At 41.8% G+C, this 24,033-nt stretch overlaps 1 protein-coding gene across 3 annotated transcripts in view; it reads left to right on the top strand.

The window, feature by feature from the left end:
• The window catches only part of LOC147028179 (BMP-binding endothelial regulator protein-like), a 124,408-nt gene that overhangs the window by 65,016 nt on the left and 35,359 nt on the right, over window positions 1-24,033 (top strand). For 2 of the 3 annotated variants that reach the window (XM_085878318.1, XM_085878316.1), the window contains exons 2-11: window positions 5,794-5,879; window positions 7,349-7,448; window positions 7,824-7,909; window positions 9,266-9,356; window positions 10,507-10,589; window positions 14,809-14,908; window positions 16,759-16,868; window positions 21,606-21,740; window positions 22,441-22,545; window positions 23,321-23,372. In XM_085878318.1, coding sequence (XP_085734444.1) covers window positions 7,391-7,448; window positions 7,824-7,909; window positions 9,266-9,356; window positions 10,507-10,589; window positions 14,809-14,908; window positions 16,759-16,868; window positions 21,606-21,740; window positions 22,441-22,545; window positions 23,321-23,372 — 820 coding nt within the window. In that variant the 5' untranslated portion in view covers window positions 5,794-5,879; window positions 7,349-7,390. Of the gene's footprint in view, window positions 1-4,895; window positions 5,208-5,793; window positions 5,880-7,348; window positions 7,449-7,823; window positions 7,910-9,265; window positions 9,357-10,506; window positions 10,590-14,808; window positions 14,909-16,758; window positions 16,869-21,605; window positions 21,741-22,440; window positions 22,546-23,320; window positions 23,373-24,033 lie in introns of those variants that run through there. The other variant, XM_085878317.1, reaches the window with a different exon arrangement.

Raw genomic sequence — 24,033 nt, 5'->3', positions numbered from 1 at the left:
ACTACACAATACACCACGCAAACCAAGTCCTGGTGAGGGTCTGTAATCTCTGATTGCTGTTTTTCTGGTTATTCATGATTTATATCAATGATTTTGATAGTGGGGTGAAGAGTAGGCTTTCGAAATTTGCAGATGACACAAAGCTTGGAGGTAAGATGGACAGCAGCAAGAGTGGTGATCAGATTCTGGAAAGTATTGATGCTTGTATAGATTGGGCAAAAGATTGGCAAATGCAAATTAACCTGAGCAAGTGTAAGGTGTTGGGGATGGGGAAGAATAATGAAAATAGAGATTACATGATGCAAGGGGTCATTTTGGAGCGTGTCACACAGGAGAAGGATTTGGGGGTGGTAATAGATATGGGAGGTAAGCAGGAAGCACAATGCCAGGCAGCTATCGATAAAGCAAATAGGGTTTTAGGTTGTATTTGGAGGGGGTTCATTTCTAAATCAAAATAGTTGGTGTTAACATTGTACAGGAATTTAGTGAGGCCACATCTAGAATATTGTGTGCAGTTTTGATCACCACAACTCAGGAAGGACATAGATGCCATGGAGAGGTGTCAGCGCAGGGCTATGAGATTGATTCCGGGCCGAGCTAGACTTAGCTGTGAGGAGTGGCTGAAGGTGACAGGGAAAGGAGGCAGTTATGAGGTGATATGATAGAGATATTTAAGATCATGAAGAGTATGGACAAAATAAGTGCAGAAGATTATTCAGCAGAGTAGACAGGACCAGGGTCCAGAGCTTGAGAGTAAAGAAGAGGAGAGTTAATATGGTAGAAAGGCAGGGGTCTTTTAATCAGAGAGTAGTTAACCTGTGCCATCGAAGATGGATGGAGGTTACTGTTTTCACCCCTTTCTGTTTGTTTGTTTGTTTGTTTGTGAACAGTATTACGGAAAAACTCCTCGACGGATTTCGACGAAACTTGGTGGGGGGGGGGGGTTAGGTCTGGTCCAAGGATCATGCCATTAGATTTTGGACTTGGTCCAAAATCCAATATGGCCGCTCTAGCGGCCAATTTGAAAAAATATTTGAATTTTTTTTTTGCATTTCTACATGTTTAAAGTGATTTCCAACCCCCCCCCCCAAAAAAAAATTGTTAGAGAAAAAAATTTTTGCAACTTTTTTTTCAACAAAATTTCGATTTTTTTTTTTTTTGCATTTCTACATGTTATAAGTGATTTCCAACCCCCCCCCCCCCCAAAAAAAAAAAGTTAGAGAAAAAAAAAATTTGCAACTTTTTCTTAAACAAAATTTCGATTTTTTTTTTTGCATTTCTACATGTTTTAAGTAATTTTCAACCCCCCCCCCAGAAAAAAATTAGAGAAAAAAAAATTTGCTAATTTTTTTTCAACAAAAATTTCGATTTTTTTTTTTTTGCATTTCTACATGTTATAAGTGATTTCCAACAAAAAAAAAAAACATGCCAAAATTATAATTGCGGCTGATTTTGGAACTTCAGGTGGATATACCCACGTAAAATCAATTTCTGTCTCAAGGAATTTAGTTATGACGAATGAATTGAGTATGTAAAAGTTAACAGTAAAAGGGAAAGTTGCAAACTATAGCTCTGTGAGCACTGTTGACGTCAAATTGAATGAATAGGATATCAGGTTCACTTGAGTGACCTTGCAGTATTGGCGGCGGAGGTTTTGCACTCTACCGAGTGCTCCCCCTCTAGTTAATGCATGTAATCGTCTCCCTGGAAAGGTAGCGGCAGCAGAAACAGTAGAATAGTTTAAATTGGAATTAGATAGGTACCTGGAAGTCTTGGCGATAGAGGGGTGTATGATGGCAGGACTTTTAGGGAAAATCGTACATTGATTGGTTATTGTGTGCATGTGGTCGGAGTGTGCTGTCTGTCTGTCTGTCTGTTTGTCAGTACGTATGTCTGTTTGTTTGTCACCTGCAGGTCACAATTTAAACCGATCTTCACGAATCTTCACCCCATGGTAGATTTTGTCGTAAGAAAGAAGCCTATTCTTTTTGAGGTCAAAAGGCCAAAAAGGTCAACATCGGCCAAGGGTCAACAACTCAGGTGGTATTTCTAAAATCCTCAATTTTCATCCGATTGAATTGAAATTTGAAGAGGATTTATATTTCAGGTCGATGAATTAAACCAGCCAAATATTTTTGAGGTCAACATTGACCAAAAGGTCGACATAGACCCAAGGTCAACAACAAGGTGGTATTTCTAAAATCCTCAATTTTCATCCGATTGACTTGAAATTTGAAGAGGATTTATATTTCAGGTCACTGAAATCAACTAGCCCTTTATTTTTGAGGTCAACATCGACCAAAAGGTCAACATAGGCTCAAGGTCAACAACTAAGGTGGTATTTCTAAAATCTTAAATTTTCATCCGATTGAATTGAAATTTGAAGAGGATTTATATTTCAGGTCACTGAATTCAATCAGCCTATTATTTTTGAGGTCAACATTGACCAAAAGGTCAACATAGGCCCAAGGTCAACAACAAGGTGGTATTTCTAAAATCCTCAATTTTCATCCGATTGACTTGAAATTTGAAGAGGATTATGGATGTGCATATGCCGAGGCTCATCTATATGATGTGCACCAAGTAGTCCCTCAAAGCACCAGGGACATCTCTTCACACACGCACCATTGTACACCCATCAGCGAATGCATTTACCAACATACCCACGTAAGACCAAGAGATCAAAAGCCAAACATATATTCACCAATCGTAGGTCATTTCAACCACAATGGTCCTAACAGCATGCAGACCTGATCGAAACATTTTCCAACTAGAACAGCACTTAGTGGAGCACATACCTCCACCAGGTTAAACAGTTTACGTTTTGTATCCCACTGATAGGCCAGATCTAGATCCGGATCTTCACCAAAATGAAATCAATGATTCCTTGTTGCACACCCAACTGGCTTGAGGTCTTTGGATTTGTTTCAGCCCCTGTAATGCCGTTAACATAACACTCGTGTGTATTGTGCGTTGACTCAGCCTGTCATCTTTCCGAGGAGGGCAAAATGAGTTCTGGCTTACTGGGAAGAATGAGCTATTTGAATATCCTGGGGTGGAGTGTTGACCTGCCCAGGATGGTGTCCCCTAGCCAGGAAAAACTGCTTCAGCAGCCCGAAGCATCTGAAGATGTGAAAGGAGTTGTGCTTCTTCTTATGCTTTGTTTTCTTCTGATTCATCATCTTCTTGTTCTTCTTCTTCTTCAGTCCATGAAGGAGCTTGTACATAAATCACACACAGTACAAAGACATTACTAGGCATCAATGTACTTTTTATTTACATGAATATATACTAAAAGAGAGGTGTGTGTGTGTGTGTGTGTGTGTGTGTGTGTGTGTGTGTGTGTGTGTGTGTGTGTGTGTGTGTGTGTGTGTGTGTGTTTTGTCATTCTTCTCAGAGATGGCCAAACGGATCTTCGCCAAACTTTCAGAGGTCCATAAATGAGTACCAGGGGGGTTGGGGGTTGGGGGGGTGGGTGGGGTGTTTTAGGCAAAAAATTAATTTTTTTTGAAAGAAAGTTTGATTTTTGGAGTTGTTTTTCTTTTGCTCTATATACCTCAGCCTCTGTAGCTAATATTAAATGATCCCTGATGCCATTCCTTAGTGGGTGTAGGAAAGTGTTTTAATTTGATTTCTTCAAAATAGCAACAGGATTGGAACATCACCGGGCAATGCCGGGTACCCCTGCAAGTTACCAATGAATTTATACACACTACACAAACATACAGTATAAGGGATTTGAACCTGGGTAATAACTGTGCCATGAACCCAGGGTTCGGATGGGAACACGAGCAAGTCTTCACAAACCGATTAGTCAGATGAGAATATTCCTTCTCCGCCGTTCAATAGAGCGTTTCACATGAAAATCTGTGGCTACAACATCCATTAAAGAGATGGGTTGATCAATGCATGTACGACACATTCAACTAAAATACTGCACACCATCAAAGAGCCGGAAGATGAATGAATATCCCATCAAAGGAAGAGGAAAAAGGGATGAAGAACGAGTCTGAATATACAAACACAGAGATATTTGCAGAGTAGAAGTCAAGTTTTCCTTCCATTTAAACCCACCATGTGTTGAACAATCGTTTGTGACGTCATCGGTCTCAGAAATGAGATCATTACTTTTGTATATATTCTTGTGTGTTTTTCTTTCTTTTGTTCTTTCTGTTTTATTGAATAAAGGATTAGATAAAGAGTTATATAGTTTTTAAGCTGCTCTTTTGTTCATCATCTATACTCAGGATTATTATCTAAATTAGTTCATGCATTGCTCAATGGTACCGTTTTCAGAGCCTTGTTTAGCCGGGCTATCGTTTGCTTTTGACGTCATTGTTATGCAAATAGGCCTGTCCTTGCTGTTGTGGGTAGTTATATAATGAGAATAATCACCAACTGTTAAAATGGTCCCTGGGAAGCTCATTGACTTCATGATTTTAAAACTTATATTAGTTTATTGATGCTCCCCGAGGAGGACACCATTCGACTGTCGGGGTAATTAGACATTAAATAAATAATAAAATCCATACGAGAACAAGGGAATTACTGGGATCTTATGCGGGATAAATCAACGTAGACAGCAAACCGTTCAGGATGTAATGAAGACTCATTTACAGGATCCCCCTGCGGGACGACGTATGTCAATATCGGGGAGCAGCGGGGGTGGGGGGGATCAAAATGTAGGGTTGGGGGGTAGAATCTGCCTTCAGGATAAATTCTCGGAACTCAGAGCCTTCGGCTCCCCGGAGTCCCCGGAATCCCTATCCCTCCTCTAGGGCTCGAACTGGAAGCCAGCCCCTTGCTGTCGCATTAGCAAGCTTACGAAGGGGGCGGGTTTGAATGGAGCTTTAAAAGCGACATGACGATGTGCTCATCGCCATTTTACAAGCGGCTTCACTCGCCATTATATGAACACATCGAACGATTATAAACCATCGGAGTGCAGGAAACATTACCACCAATAAATCCGGCAGCTGTTTGAGCCGAAAGCTGCGCTGGGATTTTTGTCGGTGTCATCGATTTAATACGTACGGACAGGTGCGCGGTCATGAAACATGCTTAGCTCACGTCCGACATGAGGTTCGAGCTTTCCCTGATCACCTGCGGACGGCCGAGGATGACGCTGATCACGGGGGATCTTTTCATCCTCTCACTCTTCCTGTTGCAGCTTCTTCCAGCTCACGCCCTGGGATACATTTTAGCAGGTGTGTCTTTTTAAAAAACAAAACAAAAAAAGCGCGCGAATCTTCTTTCATTTCAAAACGTCGTACGTACGTACGTACGTCGAGTGTGCTTGCGACGTGCTTTCGCGTCTCGTGTCGTCTTTTACTCTTCGTCATGTGCACCGATTGGCTTAAGTTTCATGATGACGACGAGTGCAGAAATCGTTACATCGCGATATGACGTCATGAATGCGTGCAACGTAAGCAATTACATTGCATTGTGCGGATGCACGTACGTGTACGAGATCCGTTCGAGATGTTCTCAGTGGTGGATAATTAATTTGCGGGTGGGGGGCGTAGTAGTACTGTAGCAGTACTGTAGTAATACTGTAGTAGTAACGTAGTAATACTTAGTAATACTGTAGTAGTACTGTAATAATACTGTAGTAATACTGTAGTAGTACTGTAGTAATACATGTGGAAAAGTACAAAAAGTTTGTTGTTTGGGGATTGTCGTGAGTGTCCTGTTCCGAGAACATTTTGAACCTCCCTCATTATGGTGTTTTAAATTGGTATTCACAGCATTCTGAAAAAAAAAAATGTTTCCCATCGAACTGCCCTCCTGCAGGTACCGTGGCGACTTGCGACAACGAGGGGGAGAAGGTAGACATTCCCTTCACTCTGGGAAATCCATGTCTGAATTGCGAATGCAAGGTACTCGAGGAGTTTTGAGGTTGGAATGTTATTCATCATGTAGGTCGTTATATGCATCATAATGTGGGCATTATAATGTGGGCATCATAATGTGGGCATCATCATCATCATCATCATCATCATCATTCCTCGTCATGTTCTTACCGTGATCGCTTTGGACAGAGACAGGTGGGACGTTTTTAAGAAAGTCATCCGAACGAGATGTCCCACAACAGTGCACGAAACGAGACACATTTCTATTTCTCAACATATAAGCAAAAAATCATTTTTTTTTTTAAATAAAATAATTTCCGAAGTAATTCCTTTATTTTTAATTTCTGATTTAACTTTTAGTTTTTTGTTTCATTTCTGCTGCTCCCCCCAGTTTTCCATCCACTTTCTGTGATTGAGAGTTTGTGGATGTATCCATCTTGTTTACCCCCCTGTGTCCCCCCCTAACCCTCGTGCTTCCCCATATCCCTTATTTCTCCAAGTGTGCCTCTACCCTGCTGTTAGTGTCCACCAACCCCTCTTTCTAACTGTTCTTTTTGGTATGTTACACATCCTGGTCCGTTCTATGTTCTTGCTCCTCCATGAGCCTCGTCTCTGATACAAAAAAATTAAATAAAACTACAAAGCACTACGTATAGAAAAATAAATAAAGCGATACTTGGCGATAACATTTTGAACACTCCTCATATCTGAGTTTATAATCACAGTGAATAGGATTTTAATTAAAAAAACAAAATAGTGGGCAATGCCCGTGGGCTCACCTGGTAGAACCATGGAACCACTGGTAGGTGTGGATGACGCACAACATATGTAATTGAGAAGAAAGGAAATACCTATTTTGGGGTGAAAACCCCTAATGTTTTTTTTAATGCAATGACCAAAGTTTACTACTCCATCAGGGGTGATGAAGGTTGTGCTCAAGTTTCATCGAAATTGTGTGTAATTTCAGAGAAGATCTGAGTGTTTATGTACTCACTGACTGATTGACTGACTGACTGACGAACACTGCACGATGCTAATACCACACCTGAGCTACGTTCCAGGTGAGCTATAAATGAGGTTATACGTCATTGAAGTTTATTGTAATATTTTTCAGCAGTAATTATTGATCATTTATATATGCAAGGGTCTCGGCTCACAGAGGAATTAAAAGACGAAGGGCAGCAGGTTCACAAACTACTAAAGGGTATGTGGTGGAGGAGGGGAAGATTTGGGGGGGGGGCAGAGCGGTGGAGTGCAGGGCATAACGATGTGGTTTTCATCATTTCCTGGACTTTCTGGTTCATCCATTCACCTTGGACCAAAAGGGGGATCATCCGTTCACCTTGGATACGTTCACCTTGCAGCCACTTTGGTCATGGCTTATCAAAGTGACGTCATTTACGTATGATGTAAGAGTTTGTATTAATGAGGTTAGGAAATCCAATTAGGCTGCAAGAGGCATGTGACGGCCTGTTTTTCCCCATCACTCTTCCCAGAACAGGGAGGTGATTTGTATCCAGAATAAATGTCCAGCCAAAATGAAGAACTGTGGACTGGTCGTGAGGAGTCCAGAAGAATGCTGCGGTCATTGCAGAGGTATATTGTCGATCTCACTGTGTCATCAATTCACATCTAGATTGATGCACCTTAAACTGAGACGGTATAATGATGAGCAAAAATGATGTGAATATGAAAAATCTTCATTTACTTTACACCTCAATAACATGAAGATTCCCCCCACCCCCCCCATAAAAACACAACAAAAAAATCTGCCTGTAATGCAACCATGGCCTCTTCATCAAGACACTTCCCAATAGTATGTGATAGAGACTTAAAGAATAAGAAATGAGCTCTCAGTGGGGAAGTAGAACAATCATTTAACTCTTCTTAAGGGTTAACGGTGAATCGCATGATTTGAAGCACAAGCAACATTCTCATCACGTGTCTTTGATCCTGTGTTTTGTTTTTAAGAATGCGTTTTGGATGGAATAGTCCACAACACATCAACATCCAGCAGTTTGATCAACTCATCCTCATGCACCTTGTACTCATGTCAGGTGAATCCACAGAAAATTTCCCATCGTTAGTTACTTCTGTTATACTTTCGATCGATAATGCCATACGATGCTTGATAACTTCTCCAGATGGGTTAATATGTATACACACACACACACACACACACACACACACACACACACACACACACACACACACACACACACACACGCACACACGTAGGTGGATACTTTGAGACCTCTGGTCTACCTTCTGAATCCTGCATATGGAGATAACAACCAATCATCCTTGAAGAAAATCAGCCCCATCATGGCCATTGTTGTGGGAACTTAGTGTAAAGTTGGTCTAACAGGTGATTAGAAAATCACGTCTCAAGTGAGATGTCCTGTCAGGACAACAAGTGTGTGTTGGCTGACGGGGAGAAGTGGTCCCTTCCCTGTAGGATTCCCTGGACGCAGAAACACCTTCATGTTTCAATTGCTCCTCCTGTCTGACCATGATAGCGAGGTGACTCGGAGCTGTTAAATCCCAATCATTGATGTTGCAGAGATCCATCCTTGGATGCATTGCACGATGGGCTGTTCACACAATGGGTGATGCATACACAATCCAAATCCTTTAAGCCAAATAAATCTCAGTAGTTAATTCAGAATGTGTTCATTGGATGCTGCAGAGAACATTTTGAAGCCCATTGAGGTGAAGCTAATTATTCATTGGGATTTATATGTCCAAGAGAACCTGTTATGACTATTAATAAGTGTAATGTTCTTTCTTTTGCAAAATTCAGACCACCTACAAAATGGAATTAACATGACTGTAGGTAACAAGTCGGTTTGCAGACAACACAACAGCCTAGCAATAAAATAGCACTCAAAATAAAGGTTGGCTTAAATAAGGAAAACTGCAATGGATTTTCATTAAAGTGAACATTCAATAAGGCGAATTTTAACTAGTTAACGTGGTGAATTATTATTTTATTAGTTCTGGTTAATTGAGCCCAATCTCGAGCTTACATATCCATGGCCAAGATAAAATGATATCATTCATTAAGGGAGAGATGGGTCATGGAGCCCTACTCATTAGGAAGGATGTGCAACAATCATGTGGGTTTGGAAATGGTTATATCAACAGCAACAACACCTGGAGCAGTGGGCGGTTGGGGGGTGGGGCGATTGTATGGAGGGGGAATTCTGCAGGTGAATGCTCTAAACGTATTCTTTAAAATAAAGTTCTCAAGTAATTAGTGCAAAATGCTTTTTTCATGAACATTCATTCCAACCCTGTAGCCAAAAGCTTCACATTGATTTGAAAGCAACTTAAATTGAAAGCTACTCACATTGATTGCCGTTTAAGTTTAAGTGCCCTTACAGAAGGTGAAAATTGTTTGCCTGTCCCAGGGTGGTGTTCTTACGAAGTCTACACGGAGGTGTGTGGTACCTTGCACGGATCCTCTAAAGGTGCACAGCCGGTGCTGTCCACTGTGTCCCGGTACGTCAGCATCTTCCTCCTGTGTAATGGCATGTCTACATCAAATGTGGCAAACGATCACACCGAGAACAGTGAAAGAACAAAGGAGAAGATTTCTCCTGTTTAACCTCCCAAAATGCAGGCTGACTGGCACACCACGACTCTTTCCTTCCTCGCTTCTCCCGTATGTGGAACTACCTTCCTGAGACTGTTATCCAGCTCTTCTTTTCAGGGATTCAATGAGGTGGTGCACCGCTATCTCGTGTCATTCTCCATCCTGACCCATGATCTTCATTGCTCCCATGAACCCTTCTTCACTCAACCCTCTTCCTTGTAGGTTATTGTTTTTCCTTCCCTCCTTTTTTCCTGCTCCTTCATTTTGGCCAACAGATAGTTGTCCCGGTGTCATTCCGTACCCTCACTCACGGACACCTGGTAGCTTGTACATGTTGCTGCGTTTGAACCTGTGGAGTAATTGCTGAAATCTATCTGTCCAGGTTCTTCCTGACATCTTTGTTGTTTGTTCCTTTCGCACTTTTTTCTACTCCTTTCACAATTCTCTTTATCCATTCTAATTGTTGCTTTTTCTTCTCTTTCATCTCTTTTCCTCTCTATTACTCTGTTTCGTTATCTATGTGTCCAAGGAATAGTGAATTCTTGCAGAAATTTCTCTGTTAAGCTCACTTGGTTGCACCTGGATGCGTTTGAGGGTTGTGGAGTAGCGGCTGGAACCCCGATCCTGACCAGGTTCCTCCTGATGACTCCATCTTTGCTCTTTACTTCTTCGGGTTCCTTCTCGGTCTTCCATTTCATCACCTTGCTCTTCCATGAGCCTTGATCTCGCTAAAAAAAAAAGAAGCTATGTTTGCACTTATAGGTGTGTTGCCAATTCCAGGTACCCAGAATACTTTTGGTGAGCTTAGTCTACCACAGTGATCATATTCTTGCTAATAAAGCTTTTTAATAAATGTGGGAAAGTTTATTTTGCAAAACAAAACTGGACACAAATGAGTCCATCTCCGCTTGACCGCTTGACCTGATTTAATTAACTCGGAGTGTGTTTGTGTGTGCGCGTCATTGTTTCTTTCGATAGAAATTCTTGGCATGGTGAAAGTTGTGCGATAACAGTAAATAAATCTTTTTTATTACCATGTGTGGTACTTTGTTCCAGGATGCTCGTTCAATGGTCTGGAGTACAAGGATGGGCAACACTTCTCCCTGCACAATGACCCCTGTATAAAGTGCCGATGTTCGGTAAGGTTTTGTGCTGCAACAATGACAATGAATAATAATAATTAATCGATAATTTCTTGTGACATCTCTTTGAAGAGTTGACTTTGGAAAGCATTTCTCAAAATGCTTATTTTAAGGTCAGACATAGGTTTGATTGAGCGTTTTAATGTATTTATTTGATCTGTCTATCTCTGTCTCTCTGTCATGTTCTGTCCCCAGGGGAGGTTCACTAATGGTCATCACATTGGCTTGTTTGCCATTGCCTTTTCAGCAGTAGTCAGGACAGGAATTTGTAATTTTTTTCAGTGTCGGAGAGAACTCCCTTCTCTTCATGAAATACACCCTGGGATTTTTTTTTAACATCCTCCAACGAATGCTAGCAGGTGATACACCTGACTTAACGTCCATCTAAAATTCTAAGGGATAGACAGTACACTTTGTGATGCGAGTATCCAAAATACCAACCTATCAGGACTGTTTGAAGTGATAAGGAGACAACATTGGTGAACCATTTATCTATGGATAAAATGTTGATGAAAAGAGCATCTCCTCCTGCACGTCACAGTCAAATGATAACTCCCCTGCCTCACACCGGCCCACAGAAAGGTATTTGAACATCTTGTGCATTATGTTCTTGACTGCATAGTCACCGATGAAGACCACTTAGTGGTTGAAACTTCCAACCTGATCCTTGCCTACAAGCTATAGCTGGTGGCTATAACTAGCTGCACTAGTTGGTGATTTCCTACGTTTTGAAACTGTGAATAGTTTAATTGTTTACTTAGCAGTTTATATAATTTCAACGAGTGGTCAGGTGAGCAATCTGTAATCAGAGTCCATCTGTAATCACGTGATGCTTTAACTTGCACATGCAAAATCTCCAACATGTTCCTGCAGATGCTGCAAACGTTCACTGAAGCTATTTTCGTAGTTTGTTTTCCTTACGTTGCACGAACACCATCATTATATAGGCTAAGCCTGCTGTTGGTTTAACGGTTAAGGTGGCTGGCTTAAGATCTTAAGATCTCAGAGTCTTGAGTTCAAGCCCCTGTCGGCCATGGAATTAGTACTAGGTCGGGTTGACAGCCTGTCATCCTTCTGAGGTCAGCAAAATTAGTACCAGCTTACTGGTAACAGGGGCACAGCATCAGTGGCACAGCTGTGCCCCCAGAAAATGATGCAGTCAAGCAGCCACATGCTGCATACAGATCAACAAAATAAATTATACAGGCTGTGGTCCTTACTCAAATACTCATAATTAAAATTCGGATAAAACAAGTTAATCTGTGCTCGAGTTTTAAAATTTGTGCGACGACGTACACTACATGACTAAAAGTATGTGGACACCTGCTTATCCAACATCTCATTCCATAATCATGGGAATTAATATGGAGTTGGTCCCCCTTTGCTACTATAACAGCCTCCACTCTTCTGGGAAGGGTTTCCAATTGGCGTTGGAACACTTCGGGTTCATCAGTCAAGAACCCACCACCATCTGCTCTAACTGCAGTACACCGAGGGATGGGCTTGGAGGAACGCAATGCATGAATTCCCCTGTAAGCAGGATGAGAATCACTTGACCACAGGTGATGCTCTCCCTTTGGTATCTACAGGTGATGGTATCCAGTGTCCTTTGAGAGACAAAAATTCTTCTTCGACTTTTTGTGAGTTCCAAAACATCTTCTGGCAACATCAAGGACGGTGGTCTTGAAGGCACTCCACAACTCTTCAGGACCCCCAAAAGCACCAAGACCCCGTAAATCTCTACTTAACCTGTTCACAAACTCCTCAGCTTCCGTCTCATCCTTGAGCTTGCCAACATCCAGTCTAGGCTGGGATGGTACCATTCTCCTGGATTTAAGGTTCAACTGCAGAGTTGCTACAATAAGCCTGTGGTCAGTTTTGAGGAATTGAGCACTCTGGTAGACCCTGCAGTTCTGGATCAACCTCCAGCAACCATCAACGAGGACATGGTCAATCTCCTTTGCCACACCACCAGTGTTGGAATACCAGGTCCAGCGATGAGCCTGTGGGCATTGAAACCATGAACCAGCCACCCTAAGTCCACAAATTCTTGCAAAGTCAAAGAACTTTGTGCTCTTCTGGTTCACAGTTCCAGACCCGTGGGGACCAAGACATGTATCATAACCATCTCTATCAGTTCCAGTCGATGTATTGAGATCCCCCAAGACTAGAAGTGTATCTCGTCTGGGGCACTGATCAACCACAGACTCCAGCGTGGCGTAGAATGTGTCCTTCACGGTGAGATCACTCGCCTCAGTCGGAGCATAAACAGAGACCAGGGAAATGACACCTAATGAGTGACGAATCCTCATTCTCATAATACACTCATTGACCGGTGTTACCTCAATTATCATTGGTGTCAGCTTATTGGACACAGCTACAGCAACTCCTTGGGCATGGTAACCATCAGAGCGACCAGACCAATAATAGGAGTAACCACCTGCAATGATCTCTCCACTATCCAGTCTCCGAAGCTCAGAGAGTGCAATACCGACGTCCAAACGCTTGAGCTCAGATGATAACAGAGACAGGTCATTATCCTCTCTTAGGGAAAGAACATTTGAGGCACCCACCCACAGGGACCACCTCAGGTTAACCCAAGAAGTCTGCCGTCTGGTGGATGACACCTCAGCAACACCACGACATATACCACCACAATCTGACCCGGGAAGGTTACCCTGTGGTTTCCCTCCTTTCATCAAAGATTGAGGGTCCCAAAAGTTTTGTCCCATTCCCATCATCCGAGAAGCCGCCTTGTGAAGGGAAGCTGCTCTGGAGGGACTCCCACGCTGGGTTTTCAGATTATTTTTTTCTACTTTTGGAATCTTTTGCAGAATGAAGGGTTTTATGGTGCTGGAGTGCAAATCCTGCCACAAATCTCCTTATAAAAAGTAACCCAATTGCAGGAGGGCATCCACAGACACAGTTGGGTACTAGATATGGATGGCCATTTGCTCACAAGGAGCTCCTCTGTCCTTTGGACAAGGCAATGATGTTGGGCGATTAGGTCTGGCTTGTAGTCGGCATTCCAATTCATCCCAAAGGTGTTCGATGGGGTTGAGGTCAGGGCTCTGTGCAGGCCAGTCAAGTTCTTCCACACCGATCTCGACAAACCATTTCTGTATGGACCTCGATTTGTACATGGGGGCATGGTCCTGCTGAAATAGGAAAGGCCCTTCCTCAAACTGTTGCCACAAAGTTGGAAGCACAGAATCATCTAGATTATCATTATATGCTGTAGCATTAAGATTTCCCTTCACTGGAACTCAGGGACCGAGCCCGAACCATGAAAAACAGCCTCAGACCATTATTCCTCCTCCACCATGCTTTACAGTTGGCACTATGCATTTGGACAGGTAGCGTTCTGCTGGATTTCGCCTAACCCATATTCATCCGTTGGACTGCCAGATGGTGAAGCGTGACTCATCACCTCAGAGAACGTGTTTCCACTGCTCCAGAGTCCAATGGCGGTGAGCTTTACACCACTCCAGCTGACGCTTGGCAATTCACATGGTGATTCTAGACTTGTGTGCGATTGCTCGGCCATAGAAACCCATTTCAAGAAGCTCTCGATGAACAGTGCTTGTGCTGACATTGCTTCCAGAGTCAGTTTCAAACTCAGTAATGAGTGTTGCAAACAACGACAGATAATTTTGCTGTGCTACGCGCTTCAGCACTCAGCAGTCCTGTTCTGTGAGCTTGTGTGGCCTCCCACTTCACGGCTGAGATGTTGTTGGTCCTAGACGTTTCCACTTCACAATAACAACACTTATAATTGACCGGGGCAGCTCGAGCAGGGCAGAAATGTGACAAACTGACTTGTTGGAAAGGTGGCCTCCTTTGACGTTGCCATGTTGAAAGACACTGAGCTTTTCAGTGCGGCTCATTCTACTGCCTATGGAGTAGAATTTGCCTAGGACTACTGCCTTCTACTGCCATTTGTCTGTGGAGATTGCATGTCCGTGTGCTTGATTTTATACACCTGTCAGCAATGGGTGTGGCTGAAATAGCCGAATCCACTAATTAGAAGGGGTGTCCGCATACTTTTGGCCATGTTGTGTACCTGTGAATTGGAAGCTGTTTGCAGCACTCATTTAAAATATCCACTGAACATTTCATGAGGGAGTGGAAGGAGTATTTATCAAAGCATCGTGCTTTGGTAATTATGATCAAATTGCATGTAACACCTGATTGCTTGATTTCTTTTCACTTACAGGACAGGATGGTGCAGTGTGAGCGAAACATGTGCCCATTACTGCCTTGTTTTCCAAATGCCACATACATACCTGAAGGAGAGTGCTGTCCACGCTGCAATGGTGAGAAACCCCATTCGCAACGTCATTCTGTTCCTCATTTGTGGCGGTATGGTGCCTTGCGTCCTACACTACACAGTGCAAGCTACGTATTAGCACCATTTGTTAATTTATTATTAAGTTTAGGCTCATGGAGGAACTAAATAATAAGGGGTAATAGGTCCACAGACTGGCAGAGGAAGAATTGCAAATGGAGGCAAAGATTCCGCAGAGGAGTAGATGAGTGGCAAAAAGGAAAGGCGCTGGGAAAGGTGGGAGGGAAGGATTGTGTTAATGAGAGCAGAAGAAAGCAAGAGTGGGTATGGGAGAAAGCTTGATGTGATGATGGTTAGCAGTCTTGAAGGACTGGAGGGAGGGGCATGAGAGAAGAGATACAAGGAGTTGGTTGTATGGACAAGAGAATAAAGAGATGAAGGAATGGAGGTGAGCATTGAGCTTATATTGGAGAGGGTAAACTTGTGTAGTAATCAGGAGAATCACCTGAGAGCTGGGCAGGATTGGGGAAGATGGATGGAAGAGGAGCTGGAGGGGCGAGGCAAAAAGTAATGTGATAGAAAACTGGGAGTCCACTCACATTCCTGCAGTGGGTGAGAAGCAGACCACTGCACTCAGCCCCCTGCTGAAAGGGGGGCACTCGCTCACCTAGAGGGAAGAAAAAAGGCAGCCAGGTGCATCAGCCCAGAGTGAGGAATCGAGCTCCATTATAATTTGGATGAAGGCCATCATAATTCAAGCTAGTTCAGAAATGACTTATTTCTGAGCAGAATACCGAGGAATCACTCAAGCCTGCTCAGGTATTTAGTCGATGTTATTACATACAATTCCATACAGGTATCAAAGCTCATGGAAGAAAATGATAACAGAGGATAAAAGGTCAAAAGACACAAAAGATGGAGAAGGGAAAACAGTAGGACAATTGCATATTGGTGTCAAGAGGAGGAATTGCAGGTGAAAGGTAGAAACAGGGTCTCAAGGGGTCTAATAAAATTTAGATAGAAAAACCAAGACCATAAGCTGGCGGTTGGCAGCAGACTTGAAATTCTTAAGGGATAATCACAACACCGACGAGGGGGACGCATGCGCGCACGCACAAACACACACACGTACAACTAGCTATCCACATAAAAAGCCACCTTGGGAGGAGATGGAGACATACAAGTACTTTTAAATTTAACAGGTCATTGCTTGTTTGGGCCGAGGCCGAGCAAAGCGAGGTCGAGACCGTTTATCCCTGCTATGTGAAACACCCGGCAGTCTTGCCTGCAGAAAAAGGATTGCTTTTGGAACACCGGCCACATTTTTCATTCAATCATCATGTAACTTTGCTTAAAAAAATATCCAAGGGTAGACACTCCCAGGTTTAAAGTTTTGTGTCATTCTCTCAAGAGGTTGCAGAGAAAACGAATTTAAAAGTGAATAAAGGTGAAAATCCGAGAGCATTTGCCGACGTTCCACAACATGGTGAAGGATGGTTGTGGACATCTATTACTTGTTGGAAATTCTGTATAATCAGAAACAATATTTTCGAATTGATACCTTCCCAACATTCCCCAATGTTATTGATTTTAACAGATGTGATATCCTCCCATTTCACAAATGCAATCCCTGGAGTTTCGGACACGGACACACACACACACACACACACACACACACACACACACACACACACACACACACACACACACACACACACACACACACACACACACACACACACACACACACACACACACACACACACACACCATAGCTCTATTATTATGGTATGATGATTGTATTCGGGATTTTCACAAACCATGGCTTGTATGATTCGATGAAGTATGCATATCTGATTTTCATGCTTGTATCAACAGATCAAGTACGCATATCTGATCTGCAAGATGGAACCTGTTTGCTCCACAACAAGGTTTATAGAGATGGTGAAAGTATCAACATTGACAACTGTACTTCATGTGTTTGCAAGGTAAGATGATTCACTCCTTGAATCTAAATGTAATTATTTATGGGCCAGGTATCCAGATCCAACTGGTGAACCTAGAATGGTTGTCCTGCCTTCTTGTTTTTAAATAAGGGGACATACATTCATGACATATGTACAGGGGACTAAAATGAGGGAATTAAAATCGAGAAAAGAAAGAGAAGGGAGGATAATGGGATGTGTGTGTGTGTGTGTGCGTGCGTGCGTGCGTGCGTGTAATTGACTGGAGAAGAAAAATAAGTTTGGGATAAAACAGGAGAATAGGGATGGAAAAGAGAGGGCATGTATTCTGTAAATATGAATCGGGGTTGGGGTGGAGAGATTAAAAATTGCACCATGTTTGCTTAAATATGCAGTGTAATAATAAATGTCAGTGTGTGTCAGTGTCAGTGTGTCAGTCAGTCAGTGTGTGTGTGTGCCTCCATAACTCAAAAAACCATGAAACCTGGTGGCCTCAAACCTTGCAGGCATACTTAGGGAACTTCAATGGAGTGCATGAGTAAACTTGAGTGTTTGGGTTAATTAAAACTCCCCTTTGGAAGTTAATTAACCACCTTATTTAATTATATCCTTTATCAAGCACGTCCTTGGTCATCTCACTGTCCCTCGCAGGGGTCCTAAATTCGTGATTTTTACCTTCGCCACCGAAGGTGAAGGAGATTATGTTTCCAACCCATTCTGTCTATTTGTTGGGTCGTCGATCGTGTCGACAAAAAAAAATTTCACAAATTTTTTTTTGAGATTTTTTATTTTTCTATTTCTACCCTTATTATCAGTATTTCCATCGATATGTTGGGTAGTCGATCCAATCGAAAAAAACAAAAAAATTTAATATTTTTTTGAAATTTGTTCTACCCTTATTATCAGTTTTTCCATCGATATGTTTGTCTGTCTGTCTGTCCCTCTGTTCGGTCCAGTGCTCCGTTAATACAATGGCGATTTCGATGAAACTTGGTGGGTAGGTTCATACCATGACCTAGTTGTGTGCAAATGAGAACCGTTGTTATGGACACCACCATTCCCTAGCAACGGGACTTTGAAATTTTTGAAAAATCATAAAAAAATTAATTTTTCGAAAATCAAAAATCGGGCCATGAGTGACTGTGGGCAGTACATTCAGCCATATTGTCAAAAATTTCCAGCTGAATCCTATGAAAACTGTCGGAGAAGATAGACTTTGAATGAACCATGGTCGAAAACAATAAAAAAATGAAGTTCGTTATATCTCAGAGACTATGAGTCAGATATACATGAAACTGGTATGGTAGGTTCATGGTATGTCCTAGTTATGTGTGAGAAAGAACCGTTGCTCTGGACCCCTCAGTTGCCTAGCAACGGCCGAAAAACCTCTAAATGTGGGGGTATTTTAACGAAAAAACAATCTGCAGCATTAACCCTTGAAGCTAGAATCATGAATTTTCTTGGGCTGAATCCTCAGGTCATTCCCCATCAAACGGGCCCATCGCGTCAGGTTCTATTGGGTAGTAGACTACCCATGTCCGCCTACCGGCTTGTTTGTTTGTCTGTTTGTGTACAGGATATCTCCAAAAGTTGTGGATGGATTTGGATGAAATTTTATGGACAGTTTTGGTGTATTACAAGGACAACCTGATTAGATTTTGGTGAAGATCCAGATCCAGATCCGACTACTAGAATTTTAAAAGTGATTTTTCACCATTGAGAGATGGGGCTAAAATAATATATGGCATGATATCTCAAAAAGTTGTTGACAAATTCAGACGAAACTTGGTGGGCAGGTTGGATGTCTGGCCATGCCAACATGATTCAATTGTGGTGAAGATCAGGATCTGGATACGAGAATTATTTAATTTTTCAAGTGATTCTTCACCATTGAGAGATAGGGCCAAAAACGATATGGTGCTGTACTGCAAGATATTTCAAAAATGTATTGGGCCCGATATGTTCTCATGGATCAGGCATTGCGTGGCAGAAACGATATATAGCATGATATCTCACAAGTTTTGGACGGATTTGGACGAAACTTAGTGGGCACGTTGGGTGTTTGACCATGACAAATTGATTCGGTCTTAGTGAAAATCCGGATCCGGATCTGACTACAAGAATTTTTAAAGTGATTTTTCACCATTGAGAGATCTGTATGAAATGATATATAGCACGATATCTCAAAAAGTTGTGGACGAATTCGGACAAAATTTGGTGGACAGGCTGGGTGTGTCACAAGGCCGAATTGATTCCATTTTAGTGGAGATCCGCATCCGGATCTGGATAAGAGAGAATTATTTAATTTTTTAAGTGATTCTTCACCGTTGAGAGGTTTGGCCAAAAACGATATTGTACTGTATAGCATGACATTTAAAAAATGTATTGGGCCCGATATGTTCGCGTGGATCAGGAATTACGTGATGGAGGTATGGGCTCTACCGAGTTCCCTTCTAGTTTTTTTTGGGGGGGGGGGGCTTCCTCAACAATGCCTTGATTTGGAACAGGCCACAATTGTTTCTTAATGCTAAACTTTTTTTTTTCACTTTTTGACTCGTATCATCGAATGCCTCAGCATCATTCCTACGAATCGCTGGATACATTGCAATACTTATAAACGCCTGGAGTTGCCAGCGTTCGTGGTTTTATTTCATTTGACACATGCGACAACCTCTAGAATCTGTTAACGTCAGCTGAATTTCAAATTTTAAGCTCCGGAATTGAACTTATGAGCAATTCCAACTACTAAAAAGAGTGTTAATTTGTCCAATTTGGACATTGCTTGACATTCTGGGCACCTCCGGGTGCATGGTGTTTAAATGACCGATCGGCGATCGCTGTTCATTATCAACCATTTTGTTGGAGTGCTTGCTTGGAACACTCTTCAAGCTTAGATCTCCACAAGCTTCCACGGTGACACCGCAGTGCACTTCCCTTTGAGGAGATCTAAGTTTGGAAGGCAAAATAAGTTAGATGATTACAAGTGACGTGTTGTATTTGCTTATAATAAATATATGGCCCCGAGAAGAGAAAATGAATTTTCCTTCTGAGTGTGGACTTATGAACTGAACCAGACTTTACTTTCTGATGGTAGAAATATTGATAGACAAAGGAAGCACCTCAGGGGTATTGGGGATGAAGTTATCAGTGCATCAATGCATTGCTTTATATACTCGAACCAGGTCCTTCGAAGAATCTGTTCTGCTGGCCTGGAGACAATCCTCTGTGGATTAAATTGCGATGGAAAAGCACAAATTATACAATTGGCTTTTCACGTATAAGCATTTCTCAAACAGAGTGGCTGCAGATGTGTCTGTGCATGTTTTCTATTAAGTGTCCATTCTTGCCTAGATTTGTGTTGTCTGTAATTTTCGTGAGTTCTAATAATGGTGGAGATTTCATGGTTAATTGATTTACCATTGGGCTGATGATTTTGTCTATTTCTCTTATCAATTATTTAAAAAAAAATTATCTCGTCAATTTCAATTTAGTATCCACTTCAGGTATGCAATAGGACTGGCAGGATGGTCTGGAGGTGTTTTCACTCGCTTATTGAGTAGTCTCGCCTGGGTTTGAATCCAGATCAGCTATAAACTGCCATCCTGGTGTTTTGCAGGCAAGGCACGGCGACAGCGTGTGTGCCGTCCATTAAAGGGACGTTGAGCAACAGGACCCATCTGCCAGCACTAGATATTAAACTGGGTGTCCCGTCTGAGAGTCCTTAGTTGGTGGACATCAAAAGATTCCACGGTGTTCTTCGTGAAGAGTAGGCGAGTTATCGCTGGCACCCTGGATGGATTACATTGTGCACAAATCACTTCCATTCAAACACCAGGCCTGGCCAGCCAGTTCATGAAAGACTTTGATGAAAGTGAGCCGACCCCACAATAAAGTAGCAATAATTGGGGCAGTCGTAGTAGTAGTAGTAGTAGTACTAGTAGTAGTAGTAGTAGTTGTAGTCATAGTAGTTGTAGTAATAATCAGGTACCAAACCTCACAATCATTTATAGTTTACCTGGACGGTTAAGAGATGTGGATAAGCCAGACACGACCTCCTGCAAAAAGTCCTTAATTTGATCGAACAAGCTGCACACAAAATCCGGGAAGATAATTTTCTTGGAAAACTTGGAACACAATGGATCTTTATTCTGAATCCCCCCTCCCCCTCCCAACCCACATCTTGTCCACACCTGAAAACGTCAGATTCTCAGGCCTTTTGGTAACAAAGAGACATTTATAAAGCATAAACTCTGAGGTGGGCACACAAAGAAAATTGTTTCCAAACCCCAGGTTAAGAGTGGTTAATATTTGGTTCAAACCTGCCATTTTAAATGAACCATTTCCTCACTTGTTGCAATGATGTAACTATCTGCCATTTCATGGGTCCTGGTTTTTGGAAAATCCTGACTGGTGGTTTGGCAACGAATAAAGGTCACAGCCTTGGTTGAAATCTTTAATTAGATTTAGAATTATTTTTGCAAAAATCTGGACTACATGCATCAACTGTTTTTCATCCCTTTTTTTTTACCCCCTAATCTTTTCCCCCTAGGCCAACCACCTTGTCCCTTCTCCAACTCCCAGTTTGTATAAACAGAAAAAATAAAAGTTTGCCATATTGAGTTGGAAGTTGAAGTTCCATCAAAGTTTTCACCTCTTACTCTCACTTGCAAGAAATGAGAGATCTCAGTCACGCAGCCACCAATCCAGGGAAATTATAGTCCATTAATAGTTCCAATAAAGGTTGTGCAATTTATTTTCCAGGGATCTACGATGGTATGCTTCCATCACTGCCGGAAGAACGGGTCATGTCGTGCTCCAGAGAATTGCTGCCACATGTGTGTGTCCTACGTGCAGCCCTTGGAAACTCACTGCCGGGTTAACAACTCCATATTCCAGGTACATATATCCATGCCGAGGTGATCAACACGATCTGCAAAGGTGTGTTCCTCTGACCATTTCTAAATGTGATACATGGATGACATATTGACAGACAGAAAAATTGATTTTTCACTTGTTCTAATTCTACTCCAGTAAATTAATTTTTGTGAACCTCTTTAAATTTCCTGATCAATGCGCAGTTCTACAACTCTACAACTCTGTTTTCATCTGCAAATTTTTACAACTACTTCTCGAATGGGCCCAATTATTCCCACCGACGTGTGAGTTTGGCCGCGAAACGTTGTTGTGCCAAGTTTTTAGCGAACCAGATGGTCAGGCCTGACGTTAAAATGTAGGTGATTTCGGTAGAAATTTGTAATTTGTTGAAGGTGGTGGCGATAACTCACATACTCTTCACAAAAGAAGCCTTGGGATATTTAACGTCCACCAATAACCAGTGCTGGCAGACAGGTCACTCAGTTTAATGTCCACCCATTGCACGTTGCACACATTGATGCCTCACCCTGCATGGAAACACCAGGGTGAGAGTTCATAGGTGGGTCAGGATTCCAACCTGGGCTAGACAGCTCAAAGGTGAGTGTGAATACCTGTAGACTTTCCGATCAGCCCATCTGTGAACTGATGTTAACCGCACATAATTATAAGGAGATGATAAGTGAGTTTGAAGACGTTTTTATTTTCTGCCACCTCATCCCAGGATGGTGATCAATTGCCCTCATCTCCGTGCATGACATGCACCTGCAGAACTGGAAAGACCAAATGCCAGCGATTCAAATGTCCAACCAGAAAGGTTTGTCCTCATGTAAGTATTACATGGTGACCTTTCATCACAAAGTAAGCTTTTAACGGCTCCAAGATTATTGGTGTGTGGCCAGCAAGACATTGCAATGCATCATCAATGAAACAAAGCACTTACCGAAACAAAGTCAACGAAACAAATCTGAGCACGAGGCACACCATTCTGGAATTGCAGGTTCAAAATGTCATATAACATGTGCCAGTCCATTGTCCACCAATATTTGTGGAATGTACATTCAGGTACATCGATGTCCATCAATACCTTTGTCTTGCATGTGATTTATATACAAACTCCTCCATAAGCCTCAAATCAATGTAAACAGTGTTCAGGTATTTATTTATATCGAAAGCTTTTTATGCCATTTTGTCAAATAAAAAAACGAGTTATTCAATGGAACTTCAATGCAGGAGGAGGTGATTAGACCAATCAAAGGCTGCATTTTGATTGCCAACTATGATTTGTTGTTTGTCCATCCTCTTATCTTTTAAAATGCTGATTGTCAAGCAAGGAAGCAGCACGTAACATTTTCAAAATCTTTGGTATGACTCAGCTGGGGTTCTAACCACCGACCTACCAGACTCAGAGCGAAGGCTTTAACTATAACTGAGTCTGGTTACCATTGCGAATATCTCATCCAAGACATGCAAATGTTATTTAAATATTTCATTAATTGTGAATATCTCGTCTGCAGAACATTCTGAATGTACAAACTCCTCTGTGAACTTCAGTTCACTGTTGCAAAATAGACATTTCTGTGTTTCTTTTTTGTCTATTTCAGGGTCAGCATCTGGAGCAGACGCAACTCGAGTGCTGTCCAAAGTGTGTGAACAGTACGTACTCTCGCTGAACTTCCATCACAATCTTTAATGAACCCTGAGATAAAAACCTAAAAAAAAAAAGCATCAGATTGCTTCTGAGGATTTTCCTCATATGGTTCAATGTGCAATTGAGCATAAAGGCCATAAGTATGTGTGTGTATATATATATATATATATATATATATATATATATATATATATATATATATATATATATATATATATATATATATATATATATATATATACATATACATACTGTGTATACATGTAAACAAGAACTATTCCGACAAATACCATGTGAGCACCTCAGGAGCGGGAAATTGGAGGTGGCATTCCTGTGTTTGAAGTAAAACAATGACTGATACAAACATAATATTCTGATTGCTTTTTAACCCCTGGAGGCAGATAGGTTATGAAACGTTTACGAATGGAGACTTTTCCAAGCCTCAGGCCTGCAGCTTGCTGCAAAGCCACATAGGTAATCGCTCTCTGAAGTTGTTCGCTGTGTTTCATTTTCCTCGTCCCTTATCGGCTCTGATATTTAAATGAGAATTATCAATCGGTGATGGTGCAAAATATGAAACAGCCTTACATGCTTATCGTTGCTAACTAATATTGTCTACATGTAACTTAATTGTCTTTGAATACTACAAAAGTTGATGCTTATCAT

The sequence above is a fragment of the Eptatretus burgeri genome, chromosome 4, assembly GCF_056783735.1.
Source record: "Eptatretus burgeri isolate ZD-2024b chromosome 4, Ebu_testis_v1, whole genome shotgun sequence".
In the NCBI taxonomy this organism is placed as follows: domain Eukaryota; kingdom Metazoa; phylum Chordata; class Myxini; order Myxiniformes; family Myxinidae; genus Eptatretus; species Eptatretus burgeri.
The sequence above is the reverse complement of the archived record's forward strand: the minus strand, read 5'-3'. Positions and strand labels throughout refer to the sequence as shown.